This window comes from Poromitra crassiceps, assembly GCF_964638095.1.
Source record: "Poromitra crassiceps genome assembly, chromosome: 14".
NCBI lineage: Eukaryota > Metazoa > Chordata > Actinopteri > Beryciformes > Melamphaidae > Poromitra > Poromitra crassiceps.
In genome coordinates this window covers 15,193,196-15,219,327 of record NC_139633.1, presented here as the reverse complement: position 1 = coordinate 15,219,327, position 26,132 = coordinate 15,193,196, and the positions used below count along the sequence as shown (strand labels likewise).

General features: G+C 43.7%; 1 protein-coding gene and 1 pseudogene across 2 annotated transcripts in view; one reads left to right on the top strand and one right to left on the bottom strand.

The window, feature by feature from the left end:
• Positions 1-26,132, bottom strand: part of LOC310788810 (CUB and sushi domain-containing protein 1) — a gene marked incomplete at its 3' end in the record, with an annotated part of 351,287 nt that overhangs the window by 35,544 nt on the left and 289,611 nt on the right. Inside the window, 9 exon segments of the mRNA XM_083650384.1 lie at positions 737-934; positions 1,063-1,248; positions 1,795-1,983; positions 4,896-5,042; positions 7,332-7,403; positions 7,689-7,805; positions 13,965-14,078; positions 17,442-17,522; positions 22,777-22,922. Of these exon segments, the coding sequence (XP_083506510.1) occupies positions 737-934; positions 1,063-1,248; positions 1,795-1,983; positions 4,896-5,042; positions 7,332-7,403; positions 7,689-7,805; positions 13,965-14,078; positions 17,442-17,522; positions 22,777-22,922 (1,250 nt within the window).
• On the top strand, positions 10,544-11,227 carry LOC310788811 (protein-L-isoaspartate(D-aspartate) O-methyltransferase pseudogene; annotated as a pseudogene). The gene has a single exon. The product of its transcript is annotated as a protein-L-isoaspartate(D-aspartate) O-methyltransferase pseudogene (transcript).

Genomic DNA, 26,132 nt, shown 5'->3' with positions numbered 1-26,132 from the left:
CCCCACGGCGATCATAGTTTCCTATCTTATCCAAATAATCTGATCTATTAAAAAATAAAATAATAATAAATCGCTTTCTACATTCTGCAGCTCTGCCACCATGATCCTGCTCACTCAGAAATATTAGGCTCTAATCGCCAATATTATAGATGGTGTGAGTGGCCGCATGCAGCTAACATGAAGTCAATACAAGTTGTGACCAGCGCGGGGCAAAACAGAGTGAGGCGCGGAGCAAAAAAAAGCGCTTGTGGTGTGAATGGCGAGGCTCCTACTCAACGCTTCCGTGACGCGCTGCTTCGGAGATGCTTCTGGTGTATCCCAGCCGTAAAGCTTCTTACCGATGTTGTAAATTTAAACTGGGATTGTTACTTCCACTCGCTAAAAGGACATTGAGAGGTTTTATTGAGATGAAGGTGATTTTTTTCCCAGATTATGAACCTGCAGATTGTAAGCTTTCCAGAGCTGTGCCATACGTTGAATTATGAACATAGTTGAAGAAGATTATGCTTATTTTAATATTCGAAACATCATTCAGAGAAAATCGCCCTGAAAGTTGGTCAACAAGCTGAGTTGCTGACAAAATTGTAAGTATTTAGTGATCCTAAAACTGTTGTTTGTTATATTGAGTCCATTATTCAGCATCTAAACTTGCGTAGTATGAAAAAATAATATACCAATGTATAATAATACACCAGACTCTGTCATATTTGGTGTGTGTGTGTGCATTAATACTTACTCTTGCATGTTGCCGGGTCCTCAGACCCCTCCCACGTCCCGTTGGCAAGGCAACGCAATGTTCGATGCCCCGCCCCCAAATAGAACCCTGACGAGCATTCCAACATCACAATAGAGCCAAACTCCCCCAGCCAACCAAAGAGCAGGCGGTAGGTCATGTGATCTGACAGCACACCCTCAACGCTGGGACAGTGGATCGCTGGAAGATAAAATCAAATCAAATTGAATAGAATGTTCCCCAGCCAATTCACAGCTATATTTAGTTCCTACATTATTCCTACAGTGATAAAAGCAGAAGATATATATGAATATGGGATGTAAACTTACGCAGACATCTTGGGGGCGTGGCAGCATTACTCCAGCTGCCCTCCTCCAGACACACCGCTGTCATGGCAACGCCAGGGTCCAGGTGGTAACCATGATTACAGTGGTAGGTGACCTGGCTACCGACAGTGTGCTGGTAACCGTGGAAGCTGCCGTTGCTTGGTGACTGAGGGATCCCGCAAGAGATAGCTGCCAATCAGAAAGAGAGAGGCGGTTTGAAGGGGAATTCCTCTCAAACCCCATGTCAACTTTTAGAATCATTACTTATCCAGGGAATGTTGGCTGCCTTCTGCATACACACTAAGCCTCTTCACACCTGGGAGCTACCCGGTACAACCACAATGTTGCACTGTTGGCCACTGAGCAGCTCCACTGACAACTTCCAATAGACCCTTTTCACAGGGGCCATTTTGTGTCGAAAAGGCAGGGTAAACACAGATGCAAGCAAAACACTAATGAGAGTTTCCAAATTCCAATCATGGAAGTTTGAAACCCTCATTAGTGTTTTGCTTGCACCTGTGTTTACCCTGCCTTTTCGACACAAAATGGCCCCCGTGAAAAGGGTCTATTCAAAACGAGTGTGTACAAAGTAACCAACAAGAGGAGAATAAGAATGAAGAATGAAGAAAATGAAGAAAACGGAACAGGAGAGAGTGCGTGTGCGTGTGCATGTGTGTGTGTATGTGTATGTGTGTGTGTGTGCGTGTGTATGTGTGCGTGCGTGTGCGTTTCTACCTTGACATAAAGGGGCAGGTATATCCCACTGGTAAAGGCCGTTGAGGTGGAGCCGGCAGGTGGCATTGCTCGAGCCTACCAGGCGGTAACCACGGTTACAATAGAACTGTAGTCTGCTACCTGGACGGAGTTTAGTTCGGTTGACCACGCCCCCATTCACCGGGGGATCGTTAATGCTGCAGTAGGCAGCTGGGGAGAGAGAGGGAGAGAGAGAGAGAGAACAAATTGAAAGAAGTGATACTTCACAACAACAACAAACTAGTATTCTAAAATTCAGATTTTTTTTTATAAAAAATAACTAGATTTGACATATTTCTTCAAACTGGTTAACATAGCTATCAAAACAGGCTTGTACAAAAATAGTCCAATTCCACAGTGCTGCTTTTTCTTCAGATAGGATCTTTGCAGAAACCAAGCACTGACATCAAAACTACACAAAAGTCTTCTAGTGATTACTGGAGATCATATCTTCAGCTATATCCAACCAGGAATACTAAATGTTATGTATATTAGAAAAATATATTTTTTTAGAACATGGACCTTAGTTTGAAGAAATGAGCCAATTACTTTAAATTAAAATGATATTGCAATCATCTGAAAACAAAGTAACGTTTATAGTAATGAGAGATCTTTGAGAAAAACAGGATAAACTAGAGGGTAGAGTGCATACCATACCTCCACCAACCGTTCCACAAAGTTCCATTCTATTCTGAATCTATGTGGAATTTAGGTTCTTTTTTGTGCCATTACCACGCCCCCTTTTGGCCAGTGGCCATCAGTTCAGTTCATCCTTGGCCCATGACCAACCTTCCTACAAAGTTCTGTGGCATTACCTGAATCGGTTTGGAAGTTAAGCGCCTTTTTCTTTATTTGCCACGCCCATTACCACGCCCCCTTTTGGCCAGTGGGTGTGGACATTTAATCAGTTCTAAGTTGACGACCCACGACCTGCTTTTCTGCCAAGTTGGCGGAGGTAACTATTGCCTGACTTACCTGCGTGAAGCAAAAGGGAATACATTTTATGATCATACTAATAATGACACTAATAATCACGTTCAACCTTTCTGGCCACACAAACAGCGATCGCTCCCTCCAACAGACGGGTACACTTGAAATAGTGCTCATTCTGTAATTGCCACGTTTCTTTGCCATGATATTTTCCCTCTAAGGTAAGAGATTCAATTTAGTAATCAGATTTTTGCCTGTTTCTCCCCCTGCACTAGCAGGCATCTATTTTGTCCAAAAGATTAACCATCCCTGACAGCTACAAACAAAAAAAGTCCCGTTGGCTACCCGTGTCTTCCCCTGGACATCTGGGTAGTGCACCTGTTCGGGGGTGGGGAGGGGACCTGGGGGGAATAGCGTGATGCTCCCACGCGATACGTCCTGCTGGTGAAACGCCTTTGCTGTCAGGTGAAAAGAAGCAGCTAGCAACTTCACGTGTATCGGAGCATGTGCTAGTCTACAACTCTCCCCAGATTGGCAGAGGGGGTGGAGCAACGGCCCGGGACAGCAGGGGGAATTGGCCAAGCATTATATTGGGGAGAAAAGAGGGGATCTGAAAAAACGTGATAAAAAAAAAAAGAGTCTTGGATGCGAGGAGTTGGTTTCTTTTGGCGTCAGTTCAATACAGTCAGGAACACTTTCATCATTTTCAGCAGGAAGCGAATCGAACCCCTACAGGGTTTATAGAGCAGACCCCAGCAGACACACCCGCGCACCCGTGGAAAAACCACACAGTTCAAATTGAGCAAGGCCTATGGTTAGAACACAAAACATGACAAGCTAACTGGATTAAATCATTTCAATTGCTCTGTGCTTCTGTGATGTTAAATGTCTGATAAGCTGGGCCCACCGTTTAGAGATTCTGTTTGTAACGGCACAAGCCCGGTGGAGATGTCTGTCAACCATGTCAAAGACTGAATTTATTATCAAGGTAGGCTGTCAGACAGAGCTCCATCTCTCTGTGAGCTGTCTGTGAAGTGCTGCGCACTGCCAAATAGTCATAGTCTCCAGTGCTGCGCGGTGCCAAATAGTGATTCTCTCCGGTGTTGATGACAGATCAATCTGGGAACCCACAGTCTATTTTTATTTGAAAAATAGACTCTGGGACAGCCCTAACTTTTTTCCCAGCCTCCTGTACAGAAGAGCACCTCTCCTGCCACCGTCACTTCCTTTTCCGCGTCCTTTTCTAATAACGTTAACGCAAAAACACACTCTGCATAGAAGACGTCAACTCGTCTCACAACAACAGTGGAAAATGACTGGAGGTGTAGTTGTTGTGACGAGTCGTATCGCCAAAGTCGCGGCGCAAATTGCTATTCAGACTGGAAACAGTGGAGCACGGACGCGGAAAAGGAAGTGACGGTGGCAGGAGAGGCGCGCTGTACAGGAAGCTGGGAAAAATGGTAGGGCTGTCCCAGAGTCTATTTTTCAAATAAAAATAGACTCTGGGTTCCCAGATTGATGACAGATAAACCAGAGTGCTGGCAAGAAACTGCAAATATATGAAACCAATTGTCAAACAAATCAGACTTTCTAATTTTCTTTCTCTCTTCATATTAACCTGATGAACTAAAAAAAGAACATTTCCATTGAGAAGTGTTGCAGGCACGGTACATGGAGCCTTCACGATGCATCAATTTATTTTCGGCCAATGTTATTCCTCCTCCAAGATGCTTCAAAATAGCTGCTTAAGAATCCCTGCATGTGAAAGCTGGAATAATAAAACTCCTACAATTGGCACTGATATTGTGGGGAACTAGTGCCCTCGCTTGCCTCCAAAATCAACACCTATGTTATAGGTTTCCTCCCTGTCATGCAAAGAGAGCATATTTACATTTCATACTGAATTTGAATTTGTTAAGAGAGAGAAAGAGAAAGTGAGTGACAGGCAACAGGCAGGCAGACACATGCATCGTATCTTGACGCCCTTAGCGATGCCTTTGTTAGGCCGATGTAGACAGACAGATACACAGACCAGAATAGAGGATGGCTGCATATCAGATTCTGAATCCTCTCTTAATGGTAACATATTCAGTGGATGATTGTAGACTGACAAACAGGCAGACAGAAAGACAGAGAATCATATACATATATACCTGTATATCGTATCTTGAATCCTCTCTTGTTGGTTGCGTGGTCAGTGGACCATCGTAGATACAGCTGGTTTGTTTTCGATGTGAAGTTTAGTTGAGACGAGTGGTTGCCGCTCAGAGCGACCAACAGGGGGCTCTGTCCTGAAGATCCTACAGAAACAAGCCAATGGGAACGTCAGAACTGCTGTGTGTGTGTGTGTGTGTGTGTGTGTGTGTGTGTGTGTGTGTGTGTGTTTGTAGTAGTGTGTGTAAGTGTGTGCAAGTGTGTGGCTAGGATGCAATTAGACTACTTGTTTCATATGTGTGATAAATATGAGTAAAGACAATAAACATGAACCTAGCAAGTGAGACCTCCCATCCAGCTGCAGATGGAGGGTGATGTTCTAGAACAGGTGATTGGTCATTTCTCCTGTTAATCTCCTGATATCATAGTGATACAAATCAAATGGCTGTAGCGGATGAGATTGATTAACATAATGTTGTCTTTTATTGAATTTCTGGGGGTTGTTTTGTTTTCCTTTGAGGACCTTGGGGGCCGGATTGAGATGGCCCAGGGGCCGGGGCCGGCCCTGGGGCCGCATTTTGCCCATGAAACATGACATGGTGCTGAGCATGCGAATAATATGAACAATAGGCTCCCATCTGAATGAGTTTTATTAGCAGATGCCTTCACTTAACCCAGGGTAGGCACCATCATTAATATGCTACGCACACAGAATTTGGCTGATGTACAACAACAATGTAAAATATCGATGCCAATATTTGGACCAAGCAGCAGATGCAGCCGTAAGCCAGTTTGGCCTTGTTTTCAAAGCCAAGCAGATTGTCTACTGTCATATCAGTTACTTTTAAAACGGATTCTTTCAAATGTTGCACAATCCAATTTATCTGCACGTTCTGCCCACACGGTCTACATCAACTTTCACAAATTCAATTAGCAAATGTTGACATTTTTCTCTCTTGACAATGGCAAGATGAACCAGAAAGAATTCAAGGCTCCACTCACAACACACCTGCCTCCTCCATAAAGATGTAGTATCAAAGAAAGTCCAAAGAGTCTGGTTAGGAGGACCAGGCAAGACAAAACACTGAGACAACTAAACAGGGAAAGACACCGTAGCTGGATACATGCAGTGTTTCCGCTAGGATGGAGTTGTAACAGCGGGGGTGAAGCATGGGCGTTAAGCGCACGTGCAAGAATGGCATTAAGCGCATACAGTCAATACAATTGTATTTGGCAATATGGATCTACAGTATTAGCCTGGGTAAACCCATCCCCCACGTGACCTGCTCTCAGACCTGTTCTCAGTCACGCTAGTGACTGGGAACTGAGAGAGCAGGTCACGTGGGGGCTGGGTTTACCTAGGCTACTACAGTATTCCTATAATATTCCTATAGTAATCCTATAATATTCCGATAGTATTTTTTACAGTGTAATTCAGCAGCAGGGGGCATATTTCAGCAGCAGGGGGCCACCGCTGCTGGGACGCACATGATATGCTCATTCCAGCTGGTGGATTATTGTGTTAACAGACTACAACCTCAGGTAACGGACGTTTGAACGTTAGCTACCAAAGCTAACGTTATGATCTGATTTGTAAAATTTGGGAGCAATCCAATATGATTATTTGAATGACCACAACTACAGGCATTGCTACTGAAAACCATTTGAGATATTAGCTTGGTGTGTTGTGAGTAGTATGGTATGTTTTATGCTAAACTGGTACTTCTATTTAGCAGATGACAGACACAGTGATGCAGAGGCTGACCAGACAACTGTTCCACTGTCAGCGTGACTAAACCATGAAGATGCTTCAGGCACTGATGGACCAGAGCTACACATCTGGTGAGTACCGGTAGACATTATGAGTGGAAAATCATTACCTAAATAAAGTCCATCATTCTGTCTAAATTCCTATCCAAATGATCAAGTCTGTAAAAGTGGTAAAAATGTTATACTATCAAACGAAGACATTAATTAGCTACTCCTTGAAATGTTGTGCAATCAATGATGTGGAAGAATGACATTTTCACATTCAGCTCGTTTATAGATCATTTTAGAATGATGTTGATCGTGTTCATAAAAGAAAGAAAAGAAAAACTTTTTTGTTGGAAAAAGTACATTTCAAAACACATGAGTTCTAGAGGTACAAATTTACCATTATACAATTGTATATAAGCACAGTGTATTGCAACTGAAGCATCAACAAGAAAGTAGAAACTAGTGCAGAGGTGATCTTGTGTGTGGAGGAATTTACATGTTTTTATGGAGCTGGAGCCACTGGGGGACCGTTTCCTATCGTGCTATACTTCATAGACCATAACATTAAAGCTGTGTATGTGTGTGTGTGTGTGTGTGTGTGTGTGTGTGTGTGTGTGTGTGTGTGTGTGAGAGGGGGGGGGGGGGGGAGAGAGATAGAGAGAGGGAAATATGTGTACCATCAAAAATCTCCAGTTCGTCAAATTGTTTCTCGCTGTGGAACATCTCAACATAGATATTGATTGTGTAACCTGGGAAACGAGAATAAAATGATTTATAGCCAAATATAGCATGACAAAAAAGTAGCAATATGCAATAAAAAGTATACAAAGTGCATACAAAACACCTGCACACACACCCGCGCACACACACAAATCCTTGCCTTCTTACACACACATAATTCCTCCGCAACACACACACAAACACACACACACACACACACACACACACACACACACACACACACACACACACACACACACACATCACACACACATCACAGACACATCACAGACACACACACTCACACACTGTACCTGGCAACATATGTAGCAGCCAGGAGCATGTCTGGCTGTTGGGGTAGTTGCTAGGATACCCGGGGCTTAGTATCACCCCCGATGACGAGGGCCGCTCCTCATTGGCCGGGCACTGGGCTGGAGAGGTAGCAGACGGGAAGCCAATCAGATTGATCAAAACACTCAGAATCTACCCGGTGATCTTTTTACTTTGCACTTTATAATTTGAGATTGCTTTCTGTATTGCTCCATCTTCTGCACCAAGTCAGATTCCTTGTTTGTAATCTTTCCATCTATCCTTGTGTTTCTCCTTCCCCTATAGCTACAGTACACACCACTTTCCTCCCTCCAACCATCTGCCTGATGGAGATCTAAACCACTTGCTTTCAACCAGGAGGGTGGAGGTCATGATCGGACCCAAATAGACTCTGTGGACTCGTTAGCTGAAGATATTGTACAGACAGATAACCTTCACCCGCTGAAGGCAACATTGCCCATTAGAAACTTGGCCTTGAGCACTAGCACACACACTGGAGCCTCTCTCTCAATCTTTCTGTCCGGTGACTGCTTACGACTTACGTAACAAGTCTTCACACAAGAGGACCACAAGAGATCCACCCTTAATGTCTGTGGGGCCGTTTGGCTGGGTGTCCTCTCCTATAACTGTGCTGTTTTATTCCTCCCTTCCTTAACAATGTATAAAGGACACTCTGTGGTCCTCTCCAGATGGTGGTGAGGGCTGTCCATATCTCTAAGGCTCGGCTTTGGCAGTGAAAGGAAAGAAACATTTCAAGTTCATCAAAAGAGCACTTCACACAGGGTCTCAATAGTCTCACAGAGATATCAGGAGCTTCCCAACCCAATTTTAGAACTGCTCGCTTAAATTGAGGTAACTGTGTTACTGGACATGAAATTAACTTTGCAAACTGAGCCAACTTACATGTGCTGTATCACACTGCAGCATGTAATTTCTCTATTAGAATATTGATTTTGCTGGGGAAAAGGGACTGAAAAAATGATTTTAAGAAGACTTTTTGGCCTTATATAGTTCGTTCTATCATGTGATATATTGTTATTTCTTTGTTCTGGTTTCCTATTTGTAACATTTATTTTTGAAAATATATTTCCTCCGTTTAAAAACGATTGTCATGACCTTCATAGAAAGTGTTAGCGAATATTTCTACTGTACCAAAATAGTTTATCCAACTTTTCCAACTTCTTCAGCACACTGCAGAATTGGGAGTGCTGGCCAGCAAAAATGCCGGTCTCAGTGATTCAATTTTGTATTCAGTCTAAAAATGATAATAAAAAAAATCTGTAGCATTATTATCGAGGGAGCCATCCCATATACTCACAGTGCCTTGCTATTACTTAATGACACCTCCTCCTTGGAGCTAGCATAACTACAAATGATAAGCGCCTCCTGTTGGCCGCTCTCACAGCTGCAAAAAGGATGATAGCTTGTCATTGGAAAGCAGCACATCGCCGGTGAGGGGATGGCTCTCCTCCTACCGGGACATTGCACAGCTGGAGCTTTCTACAACATGATTACATTATGCAAAAACACACAATATTATCTGCTGGTCAAACCTAATAGAAAAAAAATCAGTGTCCTATTATACATATTTGTGCGGCTGCTGAGACACTGGGGTGGGGTGGGAGGGTGTTGTGATATGTCTTGTGTACTTTATTTCAAATGTTGTAAATACATTTTTTATTTGATTTTATTTCACCAGGAAAGCCACACCTTTCTGGTTGTAAATCATACAAACACAATTCCTTCACTGTTGTCTTCCTTGGATCAAGCCGCATCATCCATGGAGGCTGCGCCCACTTCCGCCATTTTGAATTTTGTCCAAAACAGTTTGTTTTTCACTACTTTTCAACTGAGCATGCTCAGAACATCAAGTGGTGGCCAGTAGTGACTGATGATGTCATCTTCTTCTTCTTCTTCTAATGGTTTTCCAGCAGACTGGATGCCTTGTGGCACATTGCTGGCCCTCACATGTACAGTTGGATGGTCTCACTCTAGACCTGGTTCTTCTTCTTTCAAGTTTCCGGTGTTTCTCACACCTCTTCAATCTTGACTGTTGCACCTTGTCTCATGTTCCTCCGCTCCTCATCCCTCCTGAGCAAAGTGCCTCATCATCATCATCATCATCATCAACCTTTATTTAATCAGGCAAGTTAATTAAGAACAAATTCTTATTTTCAATAACGGCCTGGTGAACACATTACCTTCACCTTCATGAAGGGCTCCTCCGTTAATAGAGATTTCAGCCCAGGGGCGGAAGCCGTCATCGTCCTCCATCTGTCTCCCGGGGCGTGGTCATCCCCTGATGATGTCATACCCACTGATGATGTCATGTCCCACAATCATTGAGTGATGTCATACCCATCTTACATAGACCAATCACAGCTCACGCTGCTTTGACATCACTGATGACATCACATTTGTTTGAGTGACATCACTGATTCTATGACATCACTGATGAGGTTATGAACCACTGAAGATGCCATAGTACATTCTATATCACAGATGCTTGAATGACATGTTTTCTTCTTCTTCTTCTGTGGCGTTTTATGGCAGTTGGCATCCTTTATGTTGCCCTCTCCTTCTGGATTCATCCATCCACTGTTTCCCTACCTGTGCACCTCTCTCATCAGTGATGTCATAAAGGTGAGGCTATATAAGTGGTAGAAGTATAAGTAGGACTGGTACTACATATACCAATCACAGCTCACGCTGCTATGACATCACTGATGAAGTCATAAATCACTAATGATGTCATACAGTTCTTGAAGAGAGTCGAAGAGTTGGCGGAGGCGCAACACTGACAGCTGCTGTCTACTTACTCTGCAAAATCTGTTTAATAATGTCCTGGAAATGTGGAGGAGCCAGCCACGCACAGCTTGTCAACAACCTCCGCAGCAATGGCATCATCAAGTCCGACAAGGTCTACGAAGTCATGCTGGCCACAGACCGAGCCCATTACTGTGGCTGTAATCCTTACATGGACTCACCGCAGTCGATAGGCTATCAAGCAACCATCAGCGCCCCACACATGCATGCCTACGCCCTGGAGCTCCTACGTGACCAGCTGTACGAGGGAGCCACAGTCCTGGACGTGGGCTCGGGCAGTGGAATCCTGTCCGCTTGCTTTGCACGAATGGTCGGCCCCAGAGGGAAAGTGATAGGAATTGATCACATCAAAGAGCTGGTAGACAACTCCGTTAGCAACGTGAAGAAAGATGACCCCAGCTTGATAACATCTGGCCGACTGGAGCTAATAGTGGGAGATGGGCGGATGGGCCACGAGGAGGAGGCGCCTTACGATGCCATCCATGTGGGCGCGGCAGCACCCACCGTCCCCCAAGCACTGCTGGACCAGCTGAAGCCGGGCGGCCGGCTGATCCTGCCCGTGGGCCCGGCAGGAGGCAGCCAGACGCTGCAGCAATACGACAAGATGGAGGACGGTAGCACCAAGAAGAAGTTCTTGATGGGCGTGATGTATGTGCCTTTAACAGACAAAGACAAGCAGTATTCCAAGTGGAAGTGACTTCCTTCTCCCTCTCCTCCCCTCTCTCCTCACAGTGACTTCGCCCTCTCCTCCCCTCTCTCCTCACAGTGACTTCTCCCTCTCCTCCCCTCTCTCCTCACAGTGACTTCGCCCTCTCCTCCCCTTTCTCTGGAACGATTGCTTTCGTTCCGTTCCGTACCCGGGAACGATCCCCCCCCCCTCCCCTCTGGTCAGCTTTCACATTACAACATTTCTTCCGCCCTCGGAAACGGAACAGAGTGCACTTGCGTCATCAACTATGCTTGGAGTTTATCCTCGCCCGTGTGTTGTCTATGTGGTTCGGAACGGTTGGTTTTCACACTCGCAAGTGTTCTGTGTCCGGGCACGCCAGAGCATTCCCCAGACCACCTTTTCAAGTGGATCCTGTCACAGTTCCCTCTTGTGCGCCCTCTTGCCATCATCTGACCCCGGCAGTGGCCTGCTGGCCAGCGCCGTGGGATAAACACTTTGTTAGTCTATTATTTCTTACGGAAATGATAAAGAGCAAAACTTTGTAGCACCATAAAGTAGAGCCCGACCGATACTGGATTTTTGAGGCCGATGCCGATACAGATATTAGGGAGTAAAAAAATTCCGATATCGATATATCGGCCGATATTCTTTTTATTTTCTTCTCCCCCCCCCCCCCCCCCCCCGATTTTTTATCCAATTTTTATCCCCCATTAGTGCTAATTTTTTATTTATTTATCCTGGTTGCTGCTCCACCCTCTGCCAATCTGGGGAGAGCCGAAAACTGGCTCCATGCTTCCTCCGAGACATGGGCAGTTAGCCAGCCGCTTCTTTTCACCTGACAGGGGAAGCTTCACAGGTAGGACATAGCACATGGGAGGTTCACGCTATTCCAACGAGTTCCCCTCCCTCCGAACAGGCGCCCTTAACGACCAGAGGAGGCACCACATCAGCAACCAGGATATTGCATGTTTTGGTGAAGGGATTCCTATATGGAAACCCCCGGGAGGCACGGGGAGAACATCCAGGTGGGAATCGAACCCAGGACTTTCGAGTTGTGAGGCGACAGCCTCACACGCTTACCACTGCACCACCGTAGGGACGAGAAGAGTCGTCGGGATGAGCGACTTTTTAGCCCCCGTAGCGAAGGAGGGGCGAGGCGTCCTGCACTAGACTAGTGGAGGAGCGAAGGGAGCGGTGAGAGGTTTGGAACCTGACCAACCTGACCAACTCTGTACCTGGCAGGTACAGAGGAGCTGTCTGGTGTACTGCCCTGTAGGCCAGTACCAGTGTCTTGAATTTGATGCGTGCCGAGATGGGAAGCCAGTGAAGGTCCCGGAAGAGGGGAGTGACATGAGAGAATTTGGGTTGGTTGAATACCAGACGGGCTGCATGCAGCGTACGATATATCGGTTATCGGCCAATATCGGCCGATAATACCGACGAACCGACATATCGGTCGGGCTCTACAATAAAGTCACGGAAGTCCAAACAGCTCGTTTAGAGGCTTGGGTTTCTAATATGGATTGTGTGGAATTAGTTGGCGAGTGTGCATTTTAAAATGTTAGCACATCCAATTACTTTATAGTCAAAGAGGCAAGGGAAAGCCTGTTTTCCAAGGCTAAAGATAACGATGGTAACCTGGTCCCCAGAGAGCCCATTTTAGGTGAATTACTGTGGAGCTATATGCACTAAAATATGCAAATGTTCTACTGAAGTGATCCATTTCTGTAAAGCCATAGGTGAACTGTACTTTGTAGACATTTTTGTTGACCGACAGGCGACAGGTAAGCGACACTGTAGCATCCTCAGATTAATATTTCAGCAGATAGACTTTGACCGATAACCTTCAATGCTGTCGAACTTTTCTGTTCCACAACCCCAAAACAAGACCAAACACTTGTTTAGAATAACTGCACAAGAAGCCACATACCTGTGAGACGTAGAAGTTCTACGCTCCAACATCTACTGTACTGATCAAGGTTGGTTGAATTATGAATCATGGCCAAGACAGACAAGCAAGTCAGGGACTTGTTTCTGGCTTGTCCCCACAAGACAGGAGTCTATTTTGATCAGCCTGGATTCCATAGTTGTGCCCTGGCCCTTAAACCAGAGGTTCTCAAATGTTTTTCAACCAAGGACCCCTTACAAGATAGAAAATATACCAGGGACCCCCCCATTCTGATTTGTGATTTTGTGCTAAGCTTAATTGTTTCCACTGTAACGTGCTTGACCTTTAAATTGATAGGTTTGTTAGATTGAATGTAATCCATTTTAGATTTAAAGCATAACATTTTCGTTGCACTATGAAGCTTTTGCAAAAGAAAAAGAAAAAAAAAAGTTTGTAGTGTTATTTTCCTGAAAACCTTTCGCGGACCCCCTTGCAAAGTGCCACGGACCCCCATTTGAGAATCACTGCCTTAAACTATCTTCTAGAAATATCACAGGCTCATTTCTAGTGTGGCTCACACGCTTCTCACCTGTAGCTCGCATGATAACTGAGATGGTTAAGTTCAGCTGACCCAAACCACTTTCATCAAGCATCCCACAGGAATCTTCTGAAATTCTAGGTGATAGAGAATAAAATTCTCTTCTCCGCTATTCTCTATCACTAGGTCTACCAGTTGATCTCCTCAATATGTGGAACGACATGGAGCAAGCGTTTCTAAATACACTATGCTAAAAACACTTCCTGGAATTATGAGAATGGGACAACACACATCTGAAGTTTTTAACTTGAGTGAAGTCTGATTTATTGTTCCCTTACCTTGACAGGATGGGGGTGGGTTTTCAAACAGCAAATGGGAGTTGAGTTTACAGATAATCTCCGCCTTTCCGACCAGCGTGTACCCCGGGAAACAGCGATACTTCACAACGTCACCTAATAGATAGAAAGCAGTGACATCTCTATTAACGTCATCGTCGTCATCATCATCCATTTAATGATCACTGCAGCACTGTTCCTTCATGACGTCTGTACAAGACAAAGTTCCTGACTCAGTTCCTCACTCAATCATAGCAATAGATCCGTTTAAGATGTTTATTTGTTCATTTGTAAGTAGACAGCTGCTCCAAAATGGCTAACATGCTGCTTCTGGGCTCAATCCCAGCTTTTCTCTCACTCCATCTTTGAAAGACTTACGGTACGTGCACATCTACAATGGCACGGCGGCTTGCCTGCTGAAAAAGCCGCTTTGACGCTGCATCTTGATAGGCTGTCTTGCTGTATTCTCGATTCTGATTGGTCCATTTCAACATCGCGCTGGAACCGCCCCCAGCGTTTCAGCGTTTCACTGTCGCAGACTAGAGGCGGCTTCTCTCCGAGCGGCTTCACGCTCGCGGGGCGGGACTAGGGCGGGACCTTTCGTTGAAGCTACCCAATGACAGCTCTTCCTACACATTTCCTCCCCGCACCCTCCTGTGTACAACGTTTCTACAGGCTACAGCTCCAAGCTGGAAGCTGGTTTGCACGCCCACAAAACGCTGCGACACAGCGGAAAAGCGAATTTGCCATTGTAGATGTGCACGTACCGTTAGGAAGTGTGACAGGCTTGCCAGCTGAAAAGGGGTGGAGATTCACCACCTGTCAGTAGTCGTGTTTCCATTACTCTCAGAAATGCGCAAAATCTATATATCGCAATAGAAATTGGGTAATGGAAACACGTGAATTTCGAAAAACCTCCCAAATATCGCAAAAAGTTTTTTCGCTCTCATGAGGTGGTTTTTCAGACGTGTCGATATAGAAGTTTATCGCAAAAGTGTAATGGAAACACATTTTTCGCATTTGCACGTCATGTGACCCATATTATCCCTTGGAAAAGGAGCGGAAAATAAGTTTGGTAGGTTCGATAGCCGTGTCAAAACCTCCGCAGCAAGTGGAAAACTTTGAAGCAACGCTACCTAGCAGAAAGACGAGTGTTATGCAAAAGCGTAGCCGGGCAAATTAGATCATGTTTAATGGCAGAAATCGGTCCATGGTGACAGCAGGCTGCCTGTGTGCGCGCATTTGGCACAGCGTCGAGATGAGAGGATGAAAAGCACACACTGGTGCGGTGGTGCTGTCTGAAGTGAATACAGTGACTGTGAGTAGGCTAATACATTGCACACGTTTCAGGTGCAATTATAGAACCAAATCAGCCTTTTCCCCCCTCCATCTCTAAATCGGACCAGTTGTAGGCTATTAGGCTACCTTTTTTCCTCTGCCTGTCGCGCTGACTGCATTCACGCAGCCAGCAACATTTTGCGACTCATTTTCTTTTGAATTGATAATCAGGCTCGTTTATATGCATTGTAACTTCATGTTGGGATTTGCATTGACCATTGGTTGGATTTGAGCATGCAGGGGACGGGATATGGGGCAGATCCCCGTGCGTAATCACTGTGGCAGCTGCTGCAACGGGGAATCACTCAAACGCAACTTCAATGGAAACGCCTACAAGTCGCAATTGTACATTGTCGAAGTTGTAGAAATATCGCAATTCTTTTGCGAAAAACTGTAATGGAAACACAGCTAGAGAGATGACATGCTTGGTTCAAACATTCCCTGGGAGGGATGCAGATTGTGAGTTCTCACAGAGGTGCCTCTGCTTCAAAAGTTTTAATTTCGTCAACCGTTTTAACACCTTGGGTTCTATTTTCGGCTGGACACAAAGGGACGCACTGTGAGTGCCATTCTAATTGCTAGTTTTCCAACTGACACATTTTTAACCTACAGCACTCACGTTGTTTAAATAGCGATGCACTTGCACTCTCGTACTGTACAGTATGTGTGCCTGTGAAGTCTTTTGTTGGTCTTAAAAGGAGGTGTGGTCATGCTACATGGCTATCTGGATGCTTTAGGTTTAGATAGCATTCACGTTTCGACCAACAAAAAGCAGGTCTAAAGGATCCGGTGCTGCTTCGGTGTGTAGTTAGTGTGGCAACAATGTGTCATCAGTCACCTTGATAAATCAATACACTACTGTTGTATAATCATGCACAAGATCGATGTCTACTTTGTCAGTGTCCTGTCGTTTTTCATGATCCTTGGACCAAGTTAATACAATGATAATGTATTTGAAAAGGGCAAAAAATATGAGGGTGCAAAATGTAAAAAATAACAACAACAAACAAACTTTTCTGAATTTGTGAGAAGCTGACTTTTTCTGCAGAGAAATGATAATATACTCTTTGCCAGAAGCGACTAGGCTCTGCATAGCACTGGCTGCTGGGTAAAATGATTTTGCTGTGGCTTTATGAAATGTCTATTTTTCAATCTTATAGCTCCTGTTGATCTGAAAGGTCACCAAACATAAGAGTAAGACGCTTTGAGCAAATCACATCAAGCAGAGCCAGGGGGGAAATGGAGAACTTGACAGCAGATTATTTCAGCCAAAATGGATGTGTGTCGTTTTCAACACGTGTAGCTCGGGACAACACATTTGTCGTTACATTTCAACACAATATATTGTGAAGGCTGCTTTTAACACATCTTTAACACATGGTGTGCCAAGATGTCACTATTATAGGTGAACAAAGTTCATTAAAAAGTTAGATGTATTGTAGATTGTCTGATGATGCACTTCTGTGTGTTTTTAAAAACTGGGATTCTAGCTAGGTATTCTTCTATTGTGACAGTTGTTTATAGAAAAGTATTTAGCAATATGCATGACTAATATTCTGATTTAATGATATAAATTCCAATCAACATCAAGACATAGGCACCCCCCCCCCCCCCCCCCCAATCTGACTAATTGTCTATTCTTACTTTCTGGAATAACCCCAGGTGTCTTTGTGGCCTAAGATGAATAAGATGTACCTCATAGGTTTTAAACTGACTCACATTAGTAACATCATGACGCCTTCTCTCTCATCATCCTTGTCTCTCTACACCAGTGGTTCTCACATTTTTTCACATGAGGCACTCCTAAACTGACAAAGATTAGACCACAGACCCCAATTTGATGGGATTTTGTCCCACGGTCCCCCATATGATAATAAGATTGATGCTTTTAGATGTTTTATTACAGAAAGTGTATAAAACCCATGACCAAAATAGTCATTGTGTTACTTATGGATGGAATTATAGCTCAAATAAATGACCCCCCTTTTGGCTGGGGACCCCCTGGAACCCCTGGGGGTCCCCAGACTCCCATTTGAGAACCGTAATACTCACAGAACCACTGCTCTACACCATATACTATCTAATGTCTATGATGATGTGCTGTATATTATTGGGTCATATCATACTGTAAGTCAGGATTACCTATCTGGAAGTCTTCATCCTCATAGATCATCTCTGCGTTCTCCACAGCAGGTGGGGGAGGACATTTCTTCAGACGGTAGGCTGGGGAGAGGAGGGGGGGGGGGGGGGTCCAATAGTAAAATACCAGTAAAAATGCAACACATCCACAAACTGGATGTATTATCTTCACAAATGAGGATGGGACATTTTGAAAGACGATTGTTACGAGGAACAATCAACATTGTTATTATTTACAAGTTAAATACTGTAGTTCAATCAATGTGTGTGAATTTAAAACTACAAACTGGAGAACAGACTGCATCGCTGCATTAGGCTACTGTCCAATCCTGAAATTGAACAATGTGTTTATTAGCATTGCAGAAACAACAGGTGCGATGGCCAGGTTGGACTGAGCATCCATCCTGAGAATAGGACAGTGAGTGTGATCTTTATTATTTTGAAGTCGGGCAGTTCTTCAGGGGCAGCTGTGCTCGTAGCTTGTAGTTCGTAGCGTAGCTTGTAGCTCGTAGCGTAGCTTGTAGCGTAAGCTTGTAGCGTAGCTCGGAGCATCCTGTGATTAGGACAGTGAGTGTGATCTTTATTATTTTGAAGTCGGGCAGTTCTTCAGGGGCAGCTGTGCTCGTAGCTCGGCAATGTTATAGACAAGATGATTATGTTTGCAACCAGCAAATTCACAGGTTGAGAGATGGCGGCAGCAGCAAAAAAAAAAAAAAAAAAACACAAAAACATACACACCCCTTACTTATTGTACTGTACTATTACAATAACTATTCACAGTGTTGTATTATTATAGTATTATGTACGTATCTTACATATTTCTTACTTTCTTATTCTATAGTATTTTGAATAATTTTGAATAAACCTTTGAATAAATCTATGGCTGCGGGTGCAGTTGAGGATCTGCAACTGGCTGGTGGAAAATGTAGGCGAGAACAGTCCGTACAGTCTGGGCACTATAGAGACACTGCGTAACACGTCATCATTCAGAAACCACGCCCAAGACGGGGGAAAACAGAAATCCCCCCTCCAATCCTGGCGTTCTCCTATGGTTGCGTGTTGCACAAAAAGAACGTAAATACGGAAGATGAACACTCCAACTTACTTCCTTGACAGCTAGATCCACATTTTTATTCTCGCCAATTCTCAATGGCTTCCTTGTTTTGCTCGGGAGTACAAAAAAACTTTAACTGGCGATCTTCTACATTTGTTGTCTGCGCAGCCCACCACACAACAGCTTTTAGCTATGTTTAATTCAAGGAAAATTACGCTGGTGTATGGCAGTGAATAGAGAGCTTTCCCCCGTGATGGGCATGGCCTATTTCATGCAGTGTCTCTATAGGAAGATGCGGCAGCGCTACCCTTGGTGTCGAGCACCACCCGAATGCGCCACTCAAAGTTCATATTGTTTCAACTTTGACCTACTTCCCGCTGACCTTTCTCCGCTCTACCTCGCGGTGAGAGAAGAGAAGATGGCGTCTCACGTGGAGGCAGCTTGAGAAGAAGCGAAAACATTTTCAGAACAAATTGAAGAAAATATATGGCGCTGTTTCTGTCAGGGTGGCCTTGTGGGTAGAGAGGAACACTCCCAAATGTGGTTCAATTCGCCAGCAACAACAACACTGTTCATCTCTGCATTTGAGAAAGGACATTAAATGTAAATTAAATTCCCACTGAAAGAATTGAGTTGGTCCTCACTTGAATAAACAAACAACTAAAACAGCATAGTGGCTTTATCCATTTTAAATGATCACCATTCTTCTATTTTCTCTGCATGCATACTGAGAAAAACACATCAGTTGTTCTCTCACAGTGGAAGAAATGAGAGACAAATGTTTCCAAGGGTGTTTTCTATTTTGGAGAAATGTCCCACTGGTTCCACAAACCAAAACATATTCTGACCTTAAGAAACTCAGTCTGGTGGCTTTTCAATTAAACCTTTCTTCTTCTAAATGAATACAGAGACTTGGATAGATTGAGTGTTTGCTCTCAGAGCGAGGTCCTTGGGCTTGGGTCGTGGCGCGTGGCGTCCTCCGGTGGCAGTGAGGGGACCTCCGTGTCCCTCTCCATTCCGAAAATAAAACACGAAAATAAAAGAAATCAATGACTCGAATATCCGCTCAGAGGCCACACGAGGACTGGGTGTGGGAAAGCACGATCCATCAGTACTACGAGTTGTGCTATTGTTATTAATTATAAGGCATAAAAATGTACTGAACGGTATCGAGAAGCTTAAAAATGCTCCTACATCGAGATGTACCGTTACCGAGTTTTCTTATTCTGTAAGAGGTCTAATTCTACTTACAAAGGCAGATGGCCTGCAAATATCAAACAGAAAATAATTTATTCTAATATAAAATTCCATGATTTGCATGGACGTCAGTGGGGGAGAAAAAAATATTGTACACTAATTCTTGAAAAAGCTGACTAGATAAAAAAAAATGTTTTACAGGACATCAATTTTATGATTGTACAGCACAGTTTAGACAAACTCTCCTGAGCAATCTTTAATTCAGGACATCAACATTTCGATCAGGAGAGCTTTTCTTCTCACATCTTCATAAGGCTTACGTTTCCCCGTCCGTCTCCGTCGCTGAGAATGTTATCGTGTCTGTATGTGTAAAGTAGTGTTTCCCTGCTATGACTGTAAATCAGACTTCTCTCAAAAAAAATAAGTATATGGATGCCGTTCCATTGTGATCTCCCCAAAGCCCCGCAAATAGGACTGTAATTCACCAGAGCATTTGCTGTGTGTGTGTGTGTGTGTGTGTGTGTGTGTGTGTGTGTGCGCGTGTGTGTGGGTGTGTGTGTGAAAGATGGTGTTATGTTTTAAAATGCCCTCCAGCAGAGAGATAAATGTGTATCTGCCTGTGTCTGTGAATAATCAGCACAGTATATAGGTGTCTGTGTGTCAGGTGGGACATTTGGAGAGCACAGGAGGACCAATAGAGTCAATGACATTTTTAAACAGAGATTGGTAAAATGTCAAGGATGCAAGAAGAAGCTTTCATGCGGTTAACCAACCTATAATCTCTCGAGTCGGGACAGACTTTCGACTTCCATCGATAATCTGTCGGCAGGCCCCGACAAAAGGTGTGCAACAGCGCTGGCACGCATGCTTCGCTTTACCCGATCAAAATGAAGTGAACGTGACCGGTGTCAAACTTACCATTTTCAGCGTGTAGCAAGTTGCTTCTTGCTACTAGCAACGAGCTAGAGTTGTTATTGTTGTTTCATAGCGACGGACGCATTTGAGAGCGACACGCAGCGAGCGGAAAATAAATCCGTTAACGGGCAGAGCCGGTCGGTTGGAGCCAATGGCAGAGCTTACAGGGAGCGGAAAGGGATTTCCTTCCACTGCCGACCACACCTCTTGACTTCCTGTTGCACCACATTGAAGCGGGGCTGCTGCCCCCAGAGGTTAGAGGAAAACATGTTTTTTTTTGTTTAACCGATGGGTTCCCAGATTGACCAACCTATGATCTTGGAGTGTTAAAGGAGAAAAACAGCAGGATTGTAGGCTGAGGGGAGCATGGGGCAGCGAGGGAATGTGAGGGGATAATCTAGTGCGATGTTATTTATTTTGCCCACAAAGAAAGTGAGACATTTGTTAAATTCCTCACTTGTAAAAATCGGTACAGCAGGTGCTGCAGGAGTAACAATATTATTTTAGACACAAGATTAGAGAAGTATGAAGCTATGGTATCCTTTACCATATTGTTTAAATAAAGACGTGAAGAGAGAGAGTGGAGAGAGAGAGAGAGAGAGAGAGAGAATATTATCGTTTATCCATGGGGAGGGCTTGATCAGAGGAGCCAATCTAGTTGTGATAGGGGCCACGTTATCGAGTGCTGAAAGACAGCTGTGCTCATTAAAAGACATCACTGTGCATGTTCTAATTAAAATGGAAAGTGGCAGAAAACTTTGCAGACGAAAGGTGGTTAAGGATGCGACAAATCAAACAAAACACAGTTATGATCAGAAGTAAAAACGTCCTCAGAAAATAACGAATCAATATTCAAACCAAGAGTAAAAACAACGTGGAGAGAATGCCCTCTGTTGTGAGTCGGAACACGGGCCTGGTACATGTTGAGTGAGATTTAAAGACTGTGATATTGATCAAACTAGCAACAAAACTGTCAGAAACAACATCAACGAATATTAAAATCACTAACAATAATAAATAAACTTGGATAGCTTAAAGAGCATGGTGCAGGTTAAAAAAAATCTGAATTGACATTTTGGGCTCATGATTACAGTGAAAACACTCCAAAAAGACAAAGATCCCCCCCCCCCCCCCCACAGGCCCCCAGGGTATAAATATGGAGGAAAAGGTGGCATTTTATAAATGGGCGTGTGACATAACAACAGGAGTGACATCACAAGAGGAGAATGTTCTGATGGGGCTGACACAGGGATGCAAAGTCATGGAGAGTGAAAAAAGGTGACAGGTACCAGGGCAGACATAAAACCACTCAGAAATCCTCATTTTGGGCTGAAAAATGTGACTGTCACCTAAAGGTGACTATTTTGCATCCCTGTGACATCACAAAAGGTAGTTCCATGAAATGGACCAGTGCCCCCTGCTGGATACAAAAACTAGTCTAAACGCAGCTATGTGTGATTGAAAAAAAGTTTTTTTCCCCCAAATCCCATTGCTATATTATACCCCTTCCACATATTAATGCAATGTGGTCTCCAACCTGCACCATGCCCTTTAAGAAGAGAGGATAAAAAGTCAGTGAATGCAGTTAAAAACGCTCCGTTCCAATTTTTATCATTTGCCATTTGAAAGAAGAGAATGACCCAGTGCTCACCAAGCGACATACAAAGCAGCACCTGGAAACCGCTGCAAGAGCTCCACCGGAGGCCAGGTGAGCTCATGAAAGAATAGCCCTCCAGGCAAAGCTCGATAAGATGGCCATGATCCATCCATATCCCTCCACCAGGTTTCAGTCAGGAACATAAACTCATTTCTTTGACAAGATGAGATAATTTAGCTCAAACGATTTATTTACTATGGAGCGAGCATCTAATAATACTGCCATTAGGAGAGGTGTAGCGATCGTATTTGTGTTAGGAGCTAAAATTGAGGAATTTGACTGAATCCTTAGTAGATTTGGGTATATATTAGTTGTTCTAATCTACTATTGAAGGTTCTTCTGTGGCGTTTACTGTATATCTCATAATAAACATGCATAAACAATTTAATAAATGAAGTGTGTGTGTGTGTGTGTGTGTGTGTGTGTGTGTGTGTGTGTGTGTGTGTGTGTGTGTGTGTGTGTGGAGAGAGAGAGAGAGAGAGAGAGACAGAGAGAGAGAGAGTGAGTGACCGTACCATGAAAGTTGAGTATGAAGAAGCCTCCGGTTGAGAAGTCCGAGTGAAAGCGGATCAGGACTTTTGGGCTGGCACTGTAGGCTGATTCTAACGCCGTGTTGCCACTGAACACTCCCAGCTGAGGACTGGAGGCGTCTGGGCCGTCCCTACAGCAAGCCAGAGAGGAGGAGAAAGGGCTCGACAAACAGGCTCATTTGAATGCTGTGAAATCTGAACCATTGCTCGGGAGAGATGGACAGAGAAACAGAGGCAGATAGTAATGGACAGACAGATATACAGTATTTATATGATGTATAGTGTTCATTGTTTTTCGGATTTCCTCATCAGCACTAGGGCTGCCTAACAGTCGACGAACCCTGAGGCCGTGGCCACACTGATCCGTGGTGTCTGTCCGTCTGCGTTCATTTCTCTGTTCACTTCCATTTTCATAGACAGCTGTCCGTCTGTCCGTGGAGCACTGATGACGCGTACGTCCCCAGCAAATTTGCATACGTTTTGATGAACAGAAAGTTCAAGGGGGCTGAACTGTTTCTCGATGGACGTATGGGATGGATGGATTTGTCACTGAGAGTGGAAATACCAGAAACAGAGTCGCCGCCATGACAGTCTCCCCGCATCTCCAAAAACGGCAGTTTAGATTGAAGCCACAATATTGTTCTAATATCAACAACTAGCCAACATCAAAGCTGGTGGCCTTCATGGAAAGAGTGTGACTCAAACTGGTTAAACGTTATTATGGGTGGTGTTTTGAGCCTGGGGGGGACACATAGTTAGCAAACGTAGCTCACAGCTAACAGCTATGTCTCAGCTCTGAGCCCACGCATAAATCTATCCGTTTTATAATTCTGTTTTGTTGGATGGCCGATGGCGCACATGCACTGTACATGTGGGCAGTCACTCGAGCAACTGTGATGTCATTAGTGATTTCATAAGTGATGTCACTCGAGCAGTTGTGATGTCATTAGTGATGTCACAAATCCTTTCATTTTTCTATGCAGTTCAATGAACAAAGCCCTTGGATTAAAGGTTTAACTTTACCCACTAAATATTTAAATGTTTAATGTTGTTGAATGGTTACGTTAAAAAAAAATCTAAATGGCCAATTTTAGGCATTTTTATGAACAAGCCATTGGATTAAACAATGGTTTAAAAATGTTTATTCATGAAGAGTGCCTGGGCTTTGAGTCATTTTAATCAAAACATGAATTTACAACATTCTGGGGCGAATTCACTAAAAGACATGCTAAACCGGTGCAAATGAGACAAAAAGAAAGCATCTGATCTCAAAGGATGAAACTCACCAATAACTGTTACGACGACACTGTGCCGCAAATAGAGTGTCGCTGCTCCTGTGTATTTGCACATAATTTAAATGAGGCAATATGTATACATCTGGTGCTCAAAACTGTTCCTTCCTCATATGCAAATGAACCTCATTGCAAAAACGTGTTCAATTCACAAAGGTCGGTGCTAATTACCACACGCAGTTAGGGTGAAATTATTAGCGTCTTCAGAGAGTCGGTGGTATTTGAAGCGCGCGTTTTTTATATTAAGTAAGGCAGACTTTATATCCCTTTATAGCTCATCCAAGAGCCTGCCTTGAGAAAGGTTGATTATTGAATTACTTTTTTTTAAACCTACATATTATGTAGGCTGTTAAAAAAGTCATTCAATAATCAACCTTTCTCCACTATTCAGCAAAAATGTGTGTTTTTACGCATCGCTCAGCTCATGTTTCCTAGAGCCTAGCGCCTACCTTACAGTGGTATATAGATGCTAAATCATAGGAAATAACCAGTATGGATAACGTTTGCTAAATGGGAAATTATGTGTACATATATAATGAGCTCTGTCCATCACATCATTTTGGGGACATGCTTTATGCACCGCTCCCCCATGGAAATAGACTAGACTAGAATATCTCACGTTTCATATCCAGGAGCTCTGACTCATCACTGGCATACGGAGGTGTAATGGGTATAATCTTATGTGTGAAATGACATGGGGTTTGGTGCTCAGTTTGTCAGTGTAAGAACGGAGGAGAGGGAGAGAGCGCAAAGGCAACATTTAAATACTTTGCCACATCGATGACTGCAAGCAGACACAGAACGGGAGGAAATTGCACCCAGAAGCAAAACGTCATGGGCGTGTTTGCGCTGGCATATGATTAGTGCAACATCGTTTATGAATCGGTCCTTAAGATGGAAATAGCGGTTGCAAATGATGCATTGGCAATTCATGGTGCTATTACACGGCTGCAATCCATTCTTTGTGATTTCGCCCCTGTGAGTCCATTTTTGCTTCCTGAAAAATCTAGAAACCCATTGTCAGTATTTCCTTCAGTCCAAAATCACATCCGTCAGCACAGTACAACACTTGGACTTGGCTCATTGCCCTCAAAGAAATCAGAATGAAACCATTGAAGTCAGTAGATTAGTAGAGGCTAGAGATACAGTAGGAGTAGGCCTATGAGCTTCACAGCAAAACGCTGCTGATATGAAGTTGAGAAAAAATGATTGAGATATTCCCTTTGGTTTTTAAACTCGAATTCCTCGCCAAAACCTATGAAAACATTTGCTAAAATGATACAGCACACAATAAGTGAAGGTTTTCTTTTCAATACATGATAAACATGGCCTACTGTATGATAATGCTGCATAACCATGACTGGATTATCAATTCAAACTACTTATTCAAATTACTTAACAAGCACACTGCTAGCATGCAAAAACAAACGGTTGTTTATAATGTATGTCACACAGCATAAAATCATCTAGGATTTTTTTAAAGGAACTTAAAGCTTAAAGTTTAAAGCTCCCCCTAAAATCCAAAATATATTCCCTCTCACCTGTAGTGCTATTTATCCATCTACTGTATATCATTTTGGGTTAGTTGCCTGAGTTTTGGAGATATCGGCCGCAGAGTTTCTGCCTTCTCTCCAATACAATGGAACTGGATGGCACTCGGCTTGTGGTGCTCAAAGTGCCAAAGAAATACATTTGATAAACTCAACAGCAATGTTTCTTTCCAGAAATCATGACCCCGTTACTCAAGATAATCCACAGACCTTGTTATGAGCAGTTTCATGGAGGAACTATTTTATTTTGACTGAACTACACCCGCTAGCTGCTAGTTAGTTCCTACATGAGACTGCAAAATAAAATAGTTCCTACATGAAACTGCTCACAAGAGTCTGTGCATTAACTTGAGTAACCGGGTCATGATTTCTGGAAAGAGTAATGCTGTTGAGTTTTTCAAATGTATTTTTTTTGGTGCTTAGAGCACTACAAGCCGAGTGCCATCCAGTTCCATTGTATTCAAGAGAAGGCAGACATCTCTGTGCTATCTCCAAAACT